Source organism: Cheilinus undulatus, linkage group 2, assembly GCF_018320785.1.
Source record: "Cheilinus undulatus linkage group 2, ASM1832078v1, whole genome shotgun sequence".
NCBI lineage: Eukaryota > Metazoa > Chordata > Actinopteri > Labriformes > Labridae > Cheilinus > Cheilinus undulatus.
This window is the reverse complement of record NC_054866.1, coordinates 54,856,980-54,874,072: the sequence shown is the minus strand read 5'-3', so window position 1 is coordinate 54,874,072 and position 17,093 is coordinate 54,856,980. Positions and strand designations below refer to the sequence as shown.

Here is a 17,093-nt window from a genome sequence, read left to right as displayed (position 1 = left end):
TGATTTTAAGATTCCTAATCTTTTTCATATGCGACGCATATGATGTTGTAAAATCACGGATAAAACCCTTTGTTGCCATCCATACTAGCCTAGCGTCCTCCACAGAGCCTGTATTGTCTTGGAGAAAAGTGGACAATTTGGCTTTATGCAGTGTCATTAAGAAGAGAGGTGTTAAAACGCCATCTATAAGATTTTTTGGTTTTGAAACTGAGATCAATGCCGAGAACTAAAGGGTTGTGATCCGCTAAAGTGGCTGGAAGGAATTTAACAGGTGTTATATATTCCTTCAAACCACGCAATAACAGAAAATAATCAATCCCTGAGAATGACTTATGATATGCAGAGAAACAAGTGTAATCTCGATTGCCCGGGTTTTGCGACCGCCAAACATCAAAGAGGTTCACGTTGTCTATCATTGTATTCAGGGCTGTAGAGGCTGATTGCTGACTATGTGTAAATGAGCTTGTAGATCTGTCTAAGCCAAGATTACAGACTGCATTCATGTCCCCTCCTAGCACTAGTTCATATTCTGCAAGATTCAGTAATTCCTCTGTGAGGTCAGGGTAAAAATTATCTTCAAAGACTGCTGGTGTATAGACCGATATAAATGCCACCTTCGTATTATAAATTGATGTACGCACGTATGTTATTCGTCCAGATTTATCATTACTAGTAGGGCTGGGATGATTCACTTTTCTCCCGATTCGATTTTTTACGATTTTTTAGGTGCCGATTCGATTTAAATTGCGATTCCACGATATTGCCGATTTTTGCAATCTTTAGTTAGCTTTTTAAACACCAGTGAAAAAGATGAATGATAATGATGCCTACAGACTATATCAGGAAAAATACACATCACATGTGTATAACGATACATCTATTACACAGAATTTCACAGAAATTTCACAGAATTTGACACAGACTGAGCTAAATACTGAATATGAAGTGCATAAAGTCTATACATATGTGTGTAGTATATATATTTATAACTTATTATGTAATTTTAAGTTAATATCGAATTTAACAATGTAGAATTAAGCTATTTAAAAAATATATAGTCCTGTATCATCTCACATTTTACCTATCTTTGTTCAATCTGAAGATGAGGATTTTCCCCATTTGTTGCACTGAATTAAAATGCTACCGTGATTTTTTTTTTTTTTAAGAAAAGGGGAATAAATTATTATAGAGTGAATGTACTCCAATCCTTTGTATTTCATATTTTATCAGTTTTTTATGTCATCACATAATGTGTTTGTGGAGGGAGATTATGGGAGACGAGCTGATCGTCATGTCCAGCTTTAAGACTGATGGACTGTGTTTTGCGGAGGGCATGACGTGACAGGCCAGTGTTTCTTTCTTGTATTACCGAAGCCGTCATTCTTAACGACACTACACGGGACAGGTCCTTACAAATAATACGACTGTGATTATGGTTGCATGAGTAGAGACCAGCGGTAGCTTCAACGGGCTTGTTTGTTGACGTTAGCCGTTAGCTGTAGCGCTAACGCGACGATGCCTAACTTGTAGATTCGTTGTGTTGTCTCAGTATTTTACTCTGGCGTGGCATATCTTGCAAACGACTGTCTAACTCCTGTCTAAGTTTGTGCTGTCTTTAATGTTTTGGAAGCCTAAATAAGTCCACACATCCACTATGAATGCAGCAGAACTCGCTCTGCCGGGTAGGTACAAGCAACCGGCTCACGCAGACCGGAAGTCCCGTGTGATCTCATTGTCTCAAGAGAGAAGAGGCAAGAGTCAACTGCCAGCTAGCGATGCCTGCCGCCAACTAGCGGTCAGGAGGGGAAATTACACCACAAACTACCGCACCAACAAAGTGAATAATTAGCTAATTAATTAAATATCAATACTGCATTTTAAAATATCGATAAAGAATCGCGCCAGGAAGTATCGCGATATTTCAGTGTATCGATTTTTTTTGTCCCACCCTTAATTACTAGTGCCTTCAATTTTCACAGGTAAATTTCTTTTGAACATAATCATCACTCCTTTCGAACTAGACCCATTGCTGGAGGAGAAGACCACCATATATTGTTTGTTTTGCATCCTCTGGACATCCCCTTGTTTTAGGTGGGACTCCTGGATTAGTACTATATCTGCATTTACTCGGCGCATTAATTCTTGACATTTAACCCTCTTGATATTGACATTCAAGCCCCGGACATTCAAACTCAAGCTAGTCAATTTATCCATTATCAAAAATCCCTGTGGTTACATTCCAGTTATACACTTGACTGCAAATCAAGTACTCGAGCATATTGTCCAGTGAGAGACCCACACCCCCCCCATTGCTGCCATACCTATACCCCGAAACTTGTGTTTCTGTGTAACCTGACCACTGCATAACACAGCTCACTGAGACTCCAGAACTCAGTTGTATCCCACTTATGAAAATAACTGACCTGGCAACATACTTGAACCTTAAAGAAACTCTTTCTATTCAAACCAAACTTTTGGCTCAAGCAGAGTTATAACACCATACTGAAGACTGAACGTGCTGGATAAACATTATGTTGAAAAAACATATAAACACAGACCCCACTATTAACAGACTCAGGTTATAACATACGAAAAATAACTTGAATTGTCCCCCTGAAAAATAAACATCACTGTGTGGCAGAGTCAGTGTTCTCTCTTAGAAACAGCAACTAGTAGCAAAGCCTGAGAAGGGATTAACAATCCTCAGGGTTATAGTTAGTATGGGATAACCCGATGTCTGTAATAGACAGGACAGATCTTACGTTGAAAAACTCCTCGCCTCGTCTTCAGGTGCCGGTACGTTCCTTCCGCGCCCCTTCGCACTCCTGTTCCATCACTTCCCCGCGCTGATGAGCTGCCGCCCGCGGTGAAGTTAACCCTCCGTCTCCATGTCGAGACCCTCGGAAAAACTCCTCTGCGTCCTCCGGAGTAGAGAAGCTGTGTTGTTCACCGTCCAGGGTGATCTTCAGAGTGGCAGGATAAATCAAGAAAGATGAGATGCCCTTCTCACGTAGAGACTTCTGTACACCAGCAAATGCTTTCTGCCGTTGACTTGTGTGTGCACTGTAGTCAGCATAAAAACGCAGCGTCTTGCCGGCATCTTGTATAGGGGCATTCTTCATCGCCTCCCGGTCGCCGTTCAGTATGGCGTTGCGGTCTCCGTGCCTAAGCATCCACAGTATCATGGTTTGCGGGATGTTCCCCTTTGCGTGAGGGCCGTAAATACGATGAGCTCTCTCTATCTCAACAGTTTTGTTGACGAGCGAGGGTATCCATCTGGGAAGCATTTCTTGGAGAAAAGTGATCGCGTTGTCGCCCTCTCTGCCCGTATTGATCCCTGTGATCCGTACATTGTTTCTCTGGTTGTGGTCCTCTAACAGAGCGAGCTTCTGTTGAAACTTCTCAAGGCCGGTGGTGTTGTCTAATACCTGGCGTTTCATGGTTCGCGTATCGGCTTGTACCCTTTCAACTTTGGACACCAGGCCTCGAACAGTATCCATATGGGCATCTAGGTCCCTCTGAAGTTTCTTGATTGAGTCATCAACACTCCCCACTGCATTAGTAATGGCACGGGTGATAACCGTGTCTAACTGGTCACGCTGTTTGGCTAGGGCTAGCGAGATAGCTACTTCCATGCTAGCATCGGTGGCCGCCGAGCTGTTAGCATCCTGTTGTTTACGCTTAGCCGGGGGGATTTTGGTCGGCGAGTCGAATAGTTTCTTTGGGCTTGACATCTTATATGGACCGCATGTCCAAATAAAACACTGCCAAGGTCTTGGAGATCAAATTATCAGTAAAACTAGGGATATCACACGGGAGCTCTAGAGTCTTCTGACCATTGCGCTTGCCGGTCACGTGACCGCTCCTGGGAGAACATTTTGAGGACAGATGAGACTAAGGTAGAGCTTTTTGGAAAAGCACGTCATTCTACTGTTTACAGAAAACAGAATGAGGCCTACAAAGAAAAGAACACAGTACCTACAGTCAAACATGGTGGAGCTTTAAAGATGTTTTGGGCTTGTTTTGCTGCCTCTGGCACTGGGTGCCTTAACTGTGTGCAAGGAATCATGAAATCTGGAGACTATCAAAAGATTTTGGGCTGCGATGTAGGGCCTAGTGTCAGAAAGCTGGGTCTGCGTCAGAGGTCATGGGTGTTCCAGCAGGACGATGACCCCAAACATCCCTCAAAAAGCACCAAGAAATGGTTGGAGACAAAACTGGAGAATTCTGAAGTGGCCAGCAATGAGTCCGGATCTAAATCCCATTGAACACCTATGGAAAGATCTCAAAACTGCTGTTGCAAGAAGGCACCCTTCAAATCTGAGCGACCTGGAGCAGTTTGCAAAAGAAGAGTGGTCCAAAATTCCAGTTGAGAGGTGTAAGAAGCTTGTTGATGGTTATAGGAAGAGATTGGTTTCAGTTACTTTTTCCCAAGGGTGTGCAACCAGATATTAAGTTGAGGATGCCATTAATTTTGTCCGGCCCATTTTGAGTTTTGTGTAAAATTATGTTTATTTTGGCTTTTTTCTTCTGTTTTTTTTTGTGTTGTTCCAATACACATAAAGGAAATAAACGTGTATACCTAAAACATTTGTAACTGCACTAATTTCTGGGAGAAATGGTGTATTTTCTGGAAAAATTCCAGGGGTGCCAATACTTTTGTCCATGACTGTATTTATTTCACTGTTTCTATGTTTGTACTACCTTTTCCTTCCCCTTATTTAACTTCTTTAACCTTTTTTATTGTCTAATTATATTTCTGCTATCTCGTTTAATCAACTCTACCCTTGTAAACCCTTGTTTAATCTAACCTCCTGAGAGCTGAATTTAACTACATTTTTAGTTTCTCCCTGTTCTCTGGGATCAATAGTGCCTGATCGTTTCAAAAGCTCAGCCTTGTCTTTAAATAGGAAGTAGCTTAGACAAAATCATTTAAGCTAAAAGATCTGAATTTAGTGGACATTTTCCTTTAAAAAATAATCACAAATTCACTAAAATTTAAAGAAGTTACCTAAAATCCTGTAAAAATTCTTAAACATATTTTAAAGTATGCAAAAAAAAAAAAAAAAAAAAATCCCAAACTTTCTTCAGCTATTCCAAAACCTTTTCAGTGACACTTGATCATAAAGATTAAACAGTCCAGTTAAGATTTTACCAAATATTCCTTCTAGATTCCCAAAAAACTGTAAGAAAATTTCCCAACATTTCATAGCAAATCCGTGCAAAATGACAAATGCATTCCCTAAATTTCCACAAAAATGATGGAAAACTCCCACAAACACACAAACTATTAACTTGACTTGTTCTCCCATCTCTTGGAGACCAAAAAGTGAAAAAAAGATTATTCTGTGACAAAATATTCAAAATATTACAAAAAAGTCCAGATCATTTTTCATATTGGCTCTATCTGTGTTAAAATAATTGTGAGACTCTGAGGCGTGTTCGATGACTGCACCCTCACCTTGTATCCGTTGTCCTCTTTGGGGTTGTGAGACGCTGTGATCATGACGCCGGCCGCCGCGCCCAGCTTCTTCACGGCGTACGGCTGAAAACACATTCAACAACAGGAATGACTTCACAGTTCAAGAGGTGAGTGCTGTCAGCAGGAAGTGATCGTTCATGTGTGCTCACCACATACGGCGTGGGGACATAGGAGGAGAAAAGGTGAACGGGAACATCTCTGCTGAGCATCACAGCTGCCGTCAGCTTCGCCAACCTGAAAGACACGCTAACGATAAGACCTAAAACCTTACAGTCAACCCTCTTGGTCCTGTACTGCTATGGCCTCCATCCTCCAGGCCCATGCCCCATCTCTCCAGGTATCCTCCCAGCTTGTCCCTCCATGATGCCTGTGCACTCTCCCTGAGGTCTGGTCCAGCCCACCAGGGCCTAGGCACCCCATATGTGGCAAGCTGGATCAGGCCTAGGAAAGCGTGCAAGGTGCAAGGTGTAGAAGCAGAGTCTGAATCTATCAGCTGACCCTTCCCATCCCCGCTTTCCTGATCCACATTAGACACATAGTCTAACAACAATACCCAAAAATACGCCAGACACTCTAAACCAGCATTACTCAACCCTGCTCAACCAAAGAGCCAATTTTTTAAAAATACTTTTGCAAGAGTCACAATCTAAATGGTGAAAGCGGGTTAAGTGGCAATAAGAATAAGTTACAGTGGCAAAAATTAGGGGTGCACGATAACTATCGGGCCGATAACAGGAAATTATTACCTCATTCTTATCAGTCCGATATCATTACGACAAGCCCCGATAACATATATATTTTTGTCAGCACGGCAGTGCTGACATTTGTTTTCTTTCTCACGAGACTACACATTCCGAAACAGCAGGTGGCGCCGCAGTACACGAGCTGCTATCAAAGCACCAAAGAAGAAGAGAAAGTACCATCCCTGTGCTAAAATACCAACAACACGGCGGCGTTATTCAGTATTTACGGGGAGGTTAACACAGCCCTGTGTGTAGAATTTGCCCTGCAAAGGTCGCAAAGAATACAAAGAAGTCCTCGACGGATCTTATAATTCACTTCAGAGTCATCATCCTAACGACGTTAAAACGAAGCGGCAGCAGCCACTAGCCTCAGCCGCGGGCATTAGCAGGCATTGAAAACTGCAGAAAGCTTGCCAGAGCTAAGAGGCGCAACATTATAACAAAATCAGTCTGACAGTCTCCTGATCCATCACTACTTTCATAGACGTAGACCTGCCTGCTCTGTTTGATGTGGTTTCATTCAGTCTGATCCACGTTAGGAACAGAAGTTAGCCACAGACCACGGTGGACTTTACATTCTTAACCTATCTCTGATATGACTTATATCAGTGCATATTTTTAATCTTTATTTAAAACATCAGCTTGCTTTAATTCTTGCTTAAGCAAAAACAAAAGAAAGAAAAAAAAACAGACCCCTAAATATCTCCATTTGTTAAGCATAACAGCCTGCTATCATTTGGTTTTATGGGGGAAAACCGTCTGTCAGTTGTTTGTGTATGTTGTACTTGGTACACAAATGTTTAACTAAAAAAGTTAACTATAATAACAGTTACAAAGACAGAGTAGTTCTTTGATTTTTAAAAAACACGAGTGATATTAGCTAAAATTAGTTATAAATATCTTTGCTCACTACATATTAACCCCTTCTTACCCCCAGACGTGCATAAACACATCAACTAAACTTCTTTTGTTAAATCAACAATTGAAAAAAAATGTATTGGTTATTATTGGTTATTGGCCATCAGGAGTAGGAAATTATCAGTTATTGGTATCGGTTCAAAAAAATTAGTTATCATGCATCACTAGCAAAAATGGTCAAAAAGTGGCAAAGAAGTGGCAAAAAAATGGGTGAAAAGTGGCAAAAATTGATAGAAAAATGAGTAACAGGTGGCAAAAATGGTAAAAAAGTGATAAAGATGTGGCAAAACATGAGTGAAAAGTGATTAAAATTGGCAAAAGTGACAAAATGTGAAAAAAAAATTGGCATTCAATGCCAAAAGGCACCTTAAATGGGCGAGATGTGGCAAAGAATGGCAAAAAGGGGGAAAATTTGGAAAATATCAAAAAGCAGGATAAAAGAGGCAAAAATGGGTAAAAAGTGTCATAAGGAAGTGGCAAAATGGGCTTAAAAGGCAGAAAAAATGGTTAAAAGTGAGATAAAAATGGAAAAAGGGGAACAAAAGTGCAAATAATGGCAATGGAAATATATAGATAACCTTGACATTATATTATGCAGATAGGGAAAGGAAATAAGCAAGTGCACTGGGATAACCTTTTATTAAAAGCTTTTATAGATGCCTATAAATTGAACACAAACCAGAAAACCATCTCAAGGCTTTATAAAGGCTCACAACAAACAAAGGGCAACTCATTTTATGTTAAACAAAAATGGGAGAGGGAAGGTAACCTAGCTCTAAATGAGCAAGAGTGGCAGAAGTTATGTGAAATGCAATTGAACCCTTCCAATTCAACATTATGGCGAGAATTTTGCAAAAAAAAAAAAACAAAAAAAAAACTTGTTAGGTGTTTCATTGCTCTATCCCAAAAAGACATTATAATGGTTCCCCCAAATGTTGGAGACAGTGTGGGAGCCTTGAGGCCAATCATTTTCATATATTTTGGTCTTGTGCTTCTTTGATTCCTTCTGGAAAGAGGTTCATAAACTTATGTGTAAAGTGTTTAACATAGATATTCCATTTGAGATGCAATGTTTATATTTTGGTGCCTTACCCTCAGAAAACGTTTACTCGAAAGACGAGCATTTATTCCAGATTTAAAGTGCTGCTGGCAAGAAAGCAGTTACTAGGAGGTGGTTGAAACCTGAAATACCCATGGTAGATGATTGGATTGACATCTTTTACTTTTATTTTCAAGATGGAAAGGATTACTTTCACCCTCAGACTGCAATAGGGAGCGTTTTTTTAAAAAATGGGAATGATGGAAAATGTTTATTACATCGGTGTGACCATCATTTATTTAAAGTGAGTTTTGGTGTCCCCTTTCCCTTTTTATTTTTATTCTTTTAGTTAATTTGATTTCTTGAATTTGATCACTTTCATTGTGTTTCCCTCTGCCAAGGGTTTTTAGAATGACACCCCAACAGTTATGTTCTAGAGCATTTGGTGTACATCATGTTCTTATTAAGTTATCTATTTTGTCTATTTTTTGGTTTCTTATTTTGTATTTGTCAAAAGTCCAGTGAGTTTCTTTTGATATGAAACTATTTGTGCAAGATTTTTGTATCTTACAAACAGATGGCAGTAAGTATGATGTAAAGAGATCTTTTTGCATGTGTGGACCAAAAGTTACAATAAAAAGAGAATTGAAAAAAAAAAAAAAAGGAAATCTATAGACAAAAAAAGTTGACAATTAAAGCCAGCCGCACACAAGTAGGAAACAAACTGATTAATGTAGCAGCAATGGAGAATTTCTGAGGTCAAAGTTGACATTTTTAAGGGTTTCTGGGCAAAAAATATTTCAAATGAGTACATAGAAGAACCACATGTGGCTCCAGAGCCACTTGTTGAGTATCACTGCCCTAAACACTTTGACTCGAAGGCATAAATGAAGGGACTTCTATTGGACACACTTTGATCAGACTTTCTGTGCTGCAGGATCGACTACTGAACATCTAGTAGAGAGATTCAGACACCTTATGATCCTCATAGTCTTTAAATCCATAAATGAGAGAAATGTCCTGAACTCAGAGGATTACTGAGTTTATATTCACCTCTCACTGCTGCAGCCGCTCTCCTCCTGCCCTCTGGTGTCAAAGCCGACCACCACCCCTCTGCTGCTGAAGTCTGCAAAATACCTGGACAGGTATGAACACAGACCCTGCAGACAGAGAGAGAGAACGCTCTAAACTTCCATGTATTTGTATAAATATGCGTGGTTAGTCTTTAGATGAGCCCACTGTAGAGAGGAAACTTTCTCTACCATATTTTCCATCACATTAGTACTGTTATTTTTATTAACAGTGTTCATGACTAACAGCCATAATCTAAACCGGGCACATGTACTGGTCTGAGCTGGTCTGACCTGTGTGGACTGGATGACGGTGAGGTCGTTGATCCGGTTGAATCCGGCTCCCATTGGCGCTCGGAGTCCCGCCGTGCCGAAACTCATTCTGCTGCAGAGTCTCTTCTTCAGACTGTCATGATGACCCGCCGCCAGCAGGGACTCCACCTGAGCCCGGGTCCTTCGGTTCTGCGGCACAGAAAGGAAAGACCAGCACAAGAATCAATCATTTTTATTGATACTGATAACCTTATCGATACTCCTCTATAAACCTAGTCCTGACCGGACCACAGAAGTGGAATCAGCTGAGTAAAGCTTGAGTTTGGAAGTTGTGATTCTGGTACATCTGTTTTATATCCCTAAATAAAATCACATTCTCTGATTCACAACTGGAGTTACTGAAGTTCCTCCTTTTGGGAAAGCCAAGAACATTCAAGAATAGTCATGTGCAGTCAAGGCTGCCTATAAGGGGGATAAATGAGAGAGCTTTCTTGGGCCCAGCCAAAGAGGGGGACCATGAAGTCAGCAACATCATGGTCCATTGTAAAGTTAAACTGTTATATCCATATTTTACATTTAACCTGAACAACTACTCTTATCAAAGAAACAAATATCTATTTTATTCATCTGTGTAGTAAATAGCCTTCTTAAGAACGTAAATGCCTTTTGTTAAGAACAGAAATAAAGTGGGTTAAAAAGTGCTGAAATGACTTAATAATGGCAAAAAGATGGAAAAGGTGGTGAAATGGGATTTTAAAAGTAGCAGAAATGGGTTAGAAGTGGCAAAAAAGGATTAACTGTGGCATGAAAATAGGCAGAAATTACGGCAAAATTGGGTTAAAGTGGCAAAATGGGTGTCTCAAAGAGTAAAACCTGGTTAAAATGGGCAAAATTGACTTAAAAAGTGGTCAATAGGGACAATAATGGGTACAGAGGCATCAATAGGCAGGAAGTGGAACAGGCAGAAATTTTGATGCAGTGAGTTTCAAATGGACAAAAATGGATAAGTGGTAAAAATGTGTTAAAATTGGTGAGGAAAAAATGATGAAAAGGGGTTGAAATTTGGCAAAATTAGTGTAAAGTGGCAACAGTGTAATTTAAAAAATATTCTTAGGTTTTTTAAGGCATCTGGAGGCCCCCTCTCAGTGTCTCGCGACCCCCTGACCCCAATGTTGAGAACCGCTGGTCTAGAGGACGAATTGGTCTGACTGGTTCAGGGCTCATTCATCCCTCTGTCCTGCTGGTGTGCAGCAGAAGAGGAGTGATCACTCTCAGGAACAGCATGAAGGAAGTGTGGCTCGTACGAAAACACCCAAACATTTAAATCTATCTTCAGACTGGATCAGACATTCTACCGTGAGTGAGAGAGTAGTTTCCAGGCTGCTGACATTTACAGAGGAGGTCAGAGACATTCACGGCAGCGTGACCTTTACACAGCTGTCTGCGTGTGTGTGTGTGTGTGGGTGTGTGATGACAGCACTACACACATGTAAAAGCACAGTCCACGTGTCAGACACCTGTACTCCTGAGGTAGTTCAGCACGTCCACAGTGTCTGACAACACCCTAACGGGATTTAATCCATGTTAGACATCCACATACGCAGTCGTAGTCCTAAATCCTTCACACAGATAAACCTCAAAGAGTACTGAGACCAGATGCACCAAGACCACCTTTTTATTTTAGACAGATACTCACACCAAGAACAAACATGAATATCTAATAATAAAGTCCTTAAAGGCATTTAAAGTTTGTTATATTTCCCTCAGGTGTGACTCACTTCTCCTCTGGAACATTCAGCAGAGCGCATCCTGTATGTGTGGTCTTCACATGGGAACTAACTGTTTAGAGCATGGTTACTCAATCCCGCCCAACCAAAGAGCCAAATTGCTGATGAAATTGTCTTTGCAAGAGCCACAATCGAAGTGGTGAAAAGTGGCGAAAATGAGTTAAAGTGGCAAAAAATGAGGGTAAAAGGGGCAAATAGGTATACAAAGGAGAAAAATGGGTGAAACGTTGCAAAAATAGGTGCAAAATCACAAAAAATTGAGTTACAGGTTGTCAAAAAGCTGCAAAAAGTGAGTGAAAAGTGACTAAAATGGGCAAAAAAGCTGTAAAAGGGTGGGAAAAGACTGACATTTAATGGCAAAAGGCAGCTTAAATGGGTGAAAAATTGCTAAGAAGCAGGATAAAAGTGGCTAGAACTGATGGAAAAATGGCAAAAATGGGATAAAAGTGGCAATAAAGGTTGAAAAGTTGCTACAAGAAGTGGTAAAAATGGGCTAAAAGCAGCAGAAATGGATTAAAAGCTGCAAAAAATGTTAAAAGGGACAAAAAATAGGGCAATGGAAATAGAAAAAAATAGGGTGACAATTAAGTTTGACCATCAAAACCTACTGTATAAGTGTGGGAGACAAACTGATGAATGTGATGATTAATGGGTAATTTCTGAGGTCAAAGTTTCCATTTTCAAGGTTTTGGGGGAAATAACATCTCAAATTAAGACAAAAGAGACACAAATCATCACAAGTAGCTCCAGAGCATTGCTTAATCACTGGTTTAGAGCATGGTTACCCTTACTGTCCACTAGAGGGTGTAATGACACTATGCATAGAAGGTGACACAGCTAAGGTAGCTAAAGAGAAGAAGAATGCATGCAGGACTGAGGGTGGCACAGATTTGAGTTGATATCAGAGATGAGGAAGCTGCAACCGCTGGCAAAGTCAAGGAGCACTGAGGAGCTTTCACCTCCTCCAGAGCCATGTGGACCAACACATGCCTCGTAGCCCCTCCAGTCAGTGCCAGTAGTAGCACTGAAGTCACCAAGAACAACCATGGAATCCCCCTTGGGGACCGGATCTGCCACCGAGTTAAGCCTGGTGGAGAACGCTGCCTTTGCAGAGAGTCCACTCACCCCTGCTGAAGTGCAGACGAGGACCAACGACAGATCCAGCGAACCTCTGATGTCATGGGGGCCTGTCACCTCCCCCTCAGGTGGGACTCTAACTCAGTGGATAACTTCATTCATGGTGCAAATGTATCCAAAATCAAAACAACAGCACTTCTGGTACTTCTGGCACTATCATTACTATCATATGTAAAAAAAATAACAGTTATTACATTGCTTAAAGCACGCCGTAATGAAGAAGTAGCAAATTATCAAACGTTCTGACTTAACTCTACCATCAGGTGCAGGGCAGGTGATTATCTAGGGCCCCACACACCGAAGGGGGCCCCAAATGTGAGCTGTGAACATTTTAGATGAGCCCCCAACATAAAACTACTACCAGACCGTTGACTTCCCTGCTCCACTCTGAGCTATGATTGACTCAGCCTTCCTCTGAATGGTGTTTCTAAACAATAAGAAAAGTTGTTTAACTGTGTTTTTTTTATCATTAATGTTTTTTTATCTCTGTAAAGTGTCCTTGAGTGCTGAGAAAGGCACTTATAAATAAAATGTATTATTATTATGATTAGGGATGCACGATATTATCAGCCAGATATCGGTATTGGCAGATATCAAAATTTTTGCCGATATTTACATCTGATATTTTGGACATGCATATCAGCATATATCCACTGTAAAACTTGGCCATATATATACTAATACAGCTGTGGAGTTTTAGGCTGAACTAACAGACCTATGTAAGTTGATATCTTTTTCATTATTCATTCTCATTCGTTAAACTTTAACCCCTTAAAGCCTGTTATATCATATTTAATACCTCTATCTAATCAATATGATCATAAATGACTAAAAAAAACTAAACACAATCTGATAAAATGATAAAAAATGCCCTCAAGTGGATTATCAGTTACCAAAAACACCTAATTTATCAAATGAGATACAAAAAATACACGTTAAATTTTATGGAAATTTGTATTTTTTGGATTTCAGCAGAAAGTGAAATAAACATTTCAGTCCCCCCCCCCCAAAAAAAGACAAAAACAAAAACAAAACAAAACAAAACAAAAATTCTGGCAATAATTTGTGTTTTCAGGCTTTAAGGGGTTAAAGTGTGTTTTAAGAAAAAAGTTTGTTTCTTTTTTCATCCTCAAACCTAAAATTGTGTTAAAAGGACACAATTTTTAGTTAGGCTATATAAAATATATTTAAATATCGATATCGGCTAAAATGAATATATAAATATTGGCATATTAGATATCTGCAAAAATCCAATATCGTGCATCCCTAATTATGATTATGATGTTAATATTAGCTAAAATTAGTTTGGAATTAGATAGAAAATTGGAAACTTTCAGGAAAAGAAACAAAATGACTTATCACAGGGAAACCTAAAAGAGTGCATGGATGTACTGTATACCAATAAGAGCTTCGTACACAATAGACTTTAGGGCAAACATTCATCAGTAGGAACAGTTTAAACCTGAAGAGTTCCTTTAATATCCTAAAACATCAGTCCCTAAGGACAAAAAATGTTCGCTTCACAAAAACTGCTGTAAAAATTATATATAGTTATATTTTTTAAATGAGTCAGTCTTTTAAACTACCTCAGCCTGAAACATACATGTCAAAAACTGATTTATCATTGGGGAATTTAAGCCTTTAAAGACCCTGTAAAGTAAAAAATAATCTGTATTTAGGTTTGCCGTACGATAGATCACTGTGTTATGAACGCCCGGGACAAATTTCTAATTTTAGTCTGCAGCATTAACCCCCTCACTCATGGTGTCATACTTGGAAAAATATTTTCCCCTAAAAACATGAACCAATAAACAAAACATGCATAACTATAACTTTGCAATGAAACATGAACATTATAGAATGGTACAAGAGTACAAGACTGAATTCCTTTGCACAAAATGAATCAGAAGTCCCTGCTCCAGGTGACTGCTTCCTTCCACAATATTGTAGTGTCAGAGGGGTGGGGTCATTCTCTACTGTGGGCTCATGACATCGTGAGCCCACATATTGGCCCCGCCCACATGAAACCAAGCCAGGAAAGAGATGAAATGGCCTAAATCCAGAATTCAGTCTCATGTAGATCTCAGAGTTTTCACATGTTTACAGCAACCATATTCCAACATTTCTAGTGTGTTAAGACAAAAACTTTGGATTTCACTTTACAGGGTCTTTAAAGGCAAGTATGTTTACACAACTCTACTGTTTATTGCTGTAAAAAATTAATAAAATAAAAAATAAATAAAATACATTTCAAGGAGTGTTTGCTTATTACTATTATTAGGCCCTGAGATAGGACAATGATTGGCAGCAACATTGATTTTACTGCAGGGTCAGATACAAACAAACAAACAAAAAACTCACACTTAAAGTCCTAACAACTAAAAAATGCCAGCTTCCTAAAATCAGCTGTAAAAACAATCTATTTTTTTTTCTTACTTCAGAAGAATCAATGTTTTATAAACTACTTCAGCCTGAAATATTCATGTGAAATATTAATTACATTTCTGAGATTTTAACCCTTTAAAAGGCCAGGATGTTTATACAACTCCATGTTTTTACAAGAACAAAATCACAAAAACTCAAATAAAATACACACACACATACACCACTATCCAACATCAACAGCGACACGTACTAATCACTCCAGTAGCGAGGCACCCTTGCAAAAAAACAGAATAAAGTGTGAAATTCTGCTGCATACTTTGAATGTATAAGAGAGCGCCACCTGGTGGACAAACATAAAAACTGAAAGCTAGCAGTTCAAAATGAAATCTGAACATAAACGAATGCATCAATTTAAGATAAACGTGGGACTTAGAAAGACATTTTCAACAGGACATTTTTTGTCCCTAGGAAAAAAATGTGTCGGTTTTTGTGAAGCTTAGCTATTTTAAGCTAATTTAAGGCACTAAAAAAATGTCTCTAGAGTCTCTTAAGGGTGAAGAACCCACTTTTGGATCCCGACCCACCAGCTGAGAAGCACTGGTTTAGTGGACTCGTGTCCAGCTCTGATTATGGTTTTTCTATCAGCATCAAAAATCAACCTGACTGTGCAAATGTAGGAAAACAGCTGAGTCATGCTGCAGTGAGTTTTAAATAATCCATGGAAAATAATGCTGCGTTCCAGGCAACCCGTAACTCGTGTTTTTCCCACCTGTAACTCGTGAAAGTGCACTGGAACGGCAGTCGAACTCCTAACTTCCCACCCGTGAGCTCGTGCCAGATCGATGTACTCCGAGTTACGACTTGTGACGTCACATCACTGCCTAAACAATATGGCATTGTTTCAAAAATAACGACAAATACCGTAAAATATAAAGTATAAGCTTCTGTTACCTTATGCGCCGTTTCCCCTCCTCCGTTTCACTCAAATGAGCAAGTTGCAGGCTCCTTTGGTGATTGAAATGATTAAGCATAAATCTTATAATGTCTGCCATGTTGGTTTGTTTACTTACCAGAATTCCTTGCACTCAAACCGAAGTAGTAATTTGCCTGGAACGCTTTCAGGTCGGAACTCGGAGATTTCAACTGGGAAATTTCCGAGTTACGGGTTGCCTGGAACGCAGCATAATATCCTCCATCCGGGCAGCCACAGGTGCTCCTGCCTGTTAGCCGGCCTGCAGGTCCGCACTGCGGGCTACAACCAGCCCACAGACCAACTACTTCGGCATCACGGAGAACTCCATTTGGAACAAGGCCATTTCATTAGTTCTGGTAAAATCACCGTATTTAGACGATTAACAGGGAAAATGTGGACACCATACGATGTGGTCAGTTTCAGAGAATTAATCGGCATACAGATTTCAAACCTAAATGGTGGACTTTGGAATATTTGTACTTTTTTGTAGTGGCTGCGTCAGATATTCCGACACACCTCCATTCCCCCTTTTTATTTTTACTGTAAGGCTGGTTAGACAGCTCTGGAAGTTTCTCTGTGATCATATCCAGATTATGTAGTGGGTTATTTCTGGGCCGATTTTACCCAATTATCGTAATTACCCATAAAATACCGTGTTTTTACTCCAGTATAAGAACACTGGTTGTAAACGTGCCAGGAGGCCTTAATTTGTGGTTTTCCTCAGGGGGTTTGGTCCCATCTTCATCCACACGGTTCAGACCTTGGAGCCCCCCCCCCCACACACGGACAGACCCCACTCACCTTGTCCCAAGTTAACCACTGGTGCACAGCCTTGTCCAGCTGCGGGTCCCCGGTGCTCTGGTACCGGGAGTTGGCGTTCAGGTCCCCGTTAACTCCGTCATTGAGCCCGTTGTTGTCCCCCATGCTGACAGACAGACGGAGGCTAGCTAACAGTTGGTAACACGAAGCAGCGCCATTGGGCTGTGGATAAAAGTAGCAGATAGTTAGCAGAGAGCTGATACTGTTAGCTCCCAGCTGGTAGCCACATCCATCAGACTAACGGCTCTGCTCCGTTAACTTCACACGCACAGGCGAGTGTTAGGCTAATGCTAACTCCGAGCAAAAGTACCGTCAGAAACAATGGGAGCCGTTAGCACAGCGCTAGCCTAAAGCTAACCAACACGTTACTCTCTAATTACTCATCGGTAAAGGTAAAGCGGACAGAAATATTCATCACTAAAGTTTATGAACATCCGTCAATACATGAGGAGACAACGAACACATCC

The 17,093-nt window shown here is 40.2% G+C and overlaps 1 protein-coding gene across 3 annotated transcripts in view; it reads right to left on the bottom strand.

Annotated features, from left to right (window-relative positions):
* The window catches only part of pgm2l1 (phosphoglucomutase 2-like 1), a 31,198-nt gene extending 14,126 nt beyond the window's left edge, over nt 1-17,072 (bottom strand). The window contains exons 1-6 of one of the 3 annotated variants that reach the window (XM_041809434.1): nt 15,786-16,478; nt 15,604-15,715; nt 9,547-9,714; nt 9,236-9,342; nt 5,632-5,716; nt 5,462-5,545 (exon numbers count right to left, since the gene is read on the bottom strand). In XM_041809434.1, coding sequence (XP_041665368.1) covers nt 5,462-5,545; nt 5,632-5,716; nt 9,236-9,342; nt 9,547-9,633 — 363 coding nt within the window. In that variant the 5' untranslated portion in view covers nt 9,634-9,714; nt 15,604-15,715; nt 15,786-16,478. Of the gene's footprint in view, nt 1-5,461; nt 5,546-5,631; nt 5,717-9,235; nt 9,343-9,546; nt 9,715-15,603; nt 15,716-15,785; nt 16,479-16,608 lie in introns of those variants that run through there. The other 2 variants (XM_041809443.1, XM_041809425.1) reach the window with 2 other exon arrangements.
* Between the last annotated feature and the right edge of the window lie 21 nt (nt 17,073-17,093).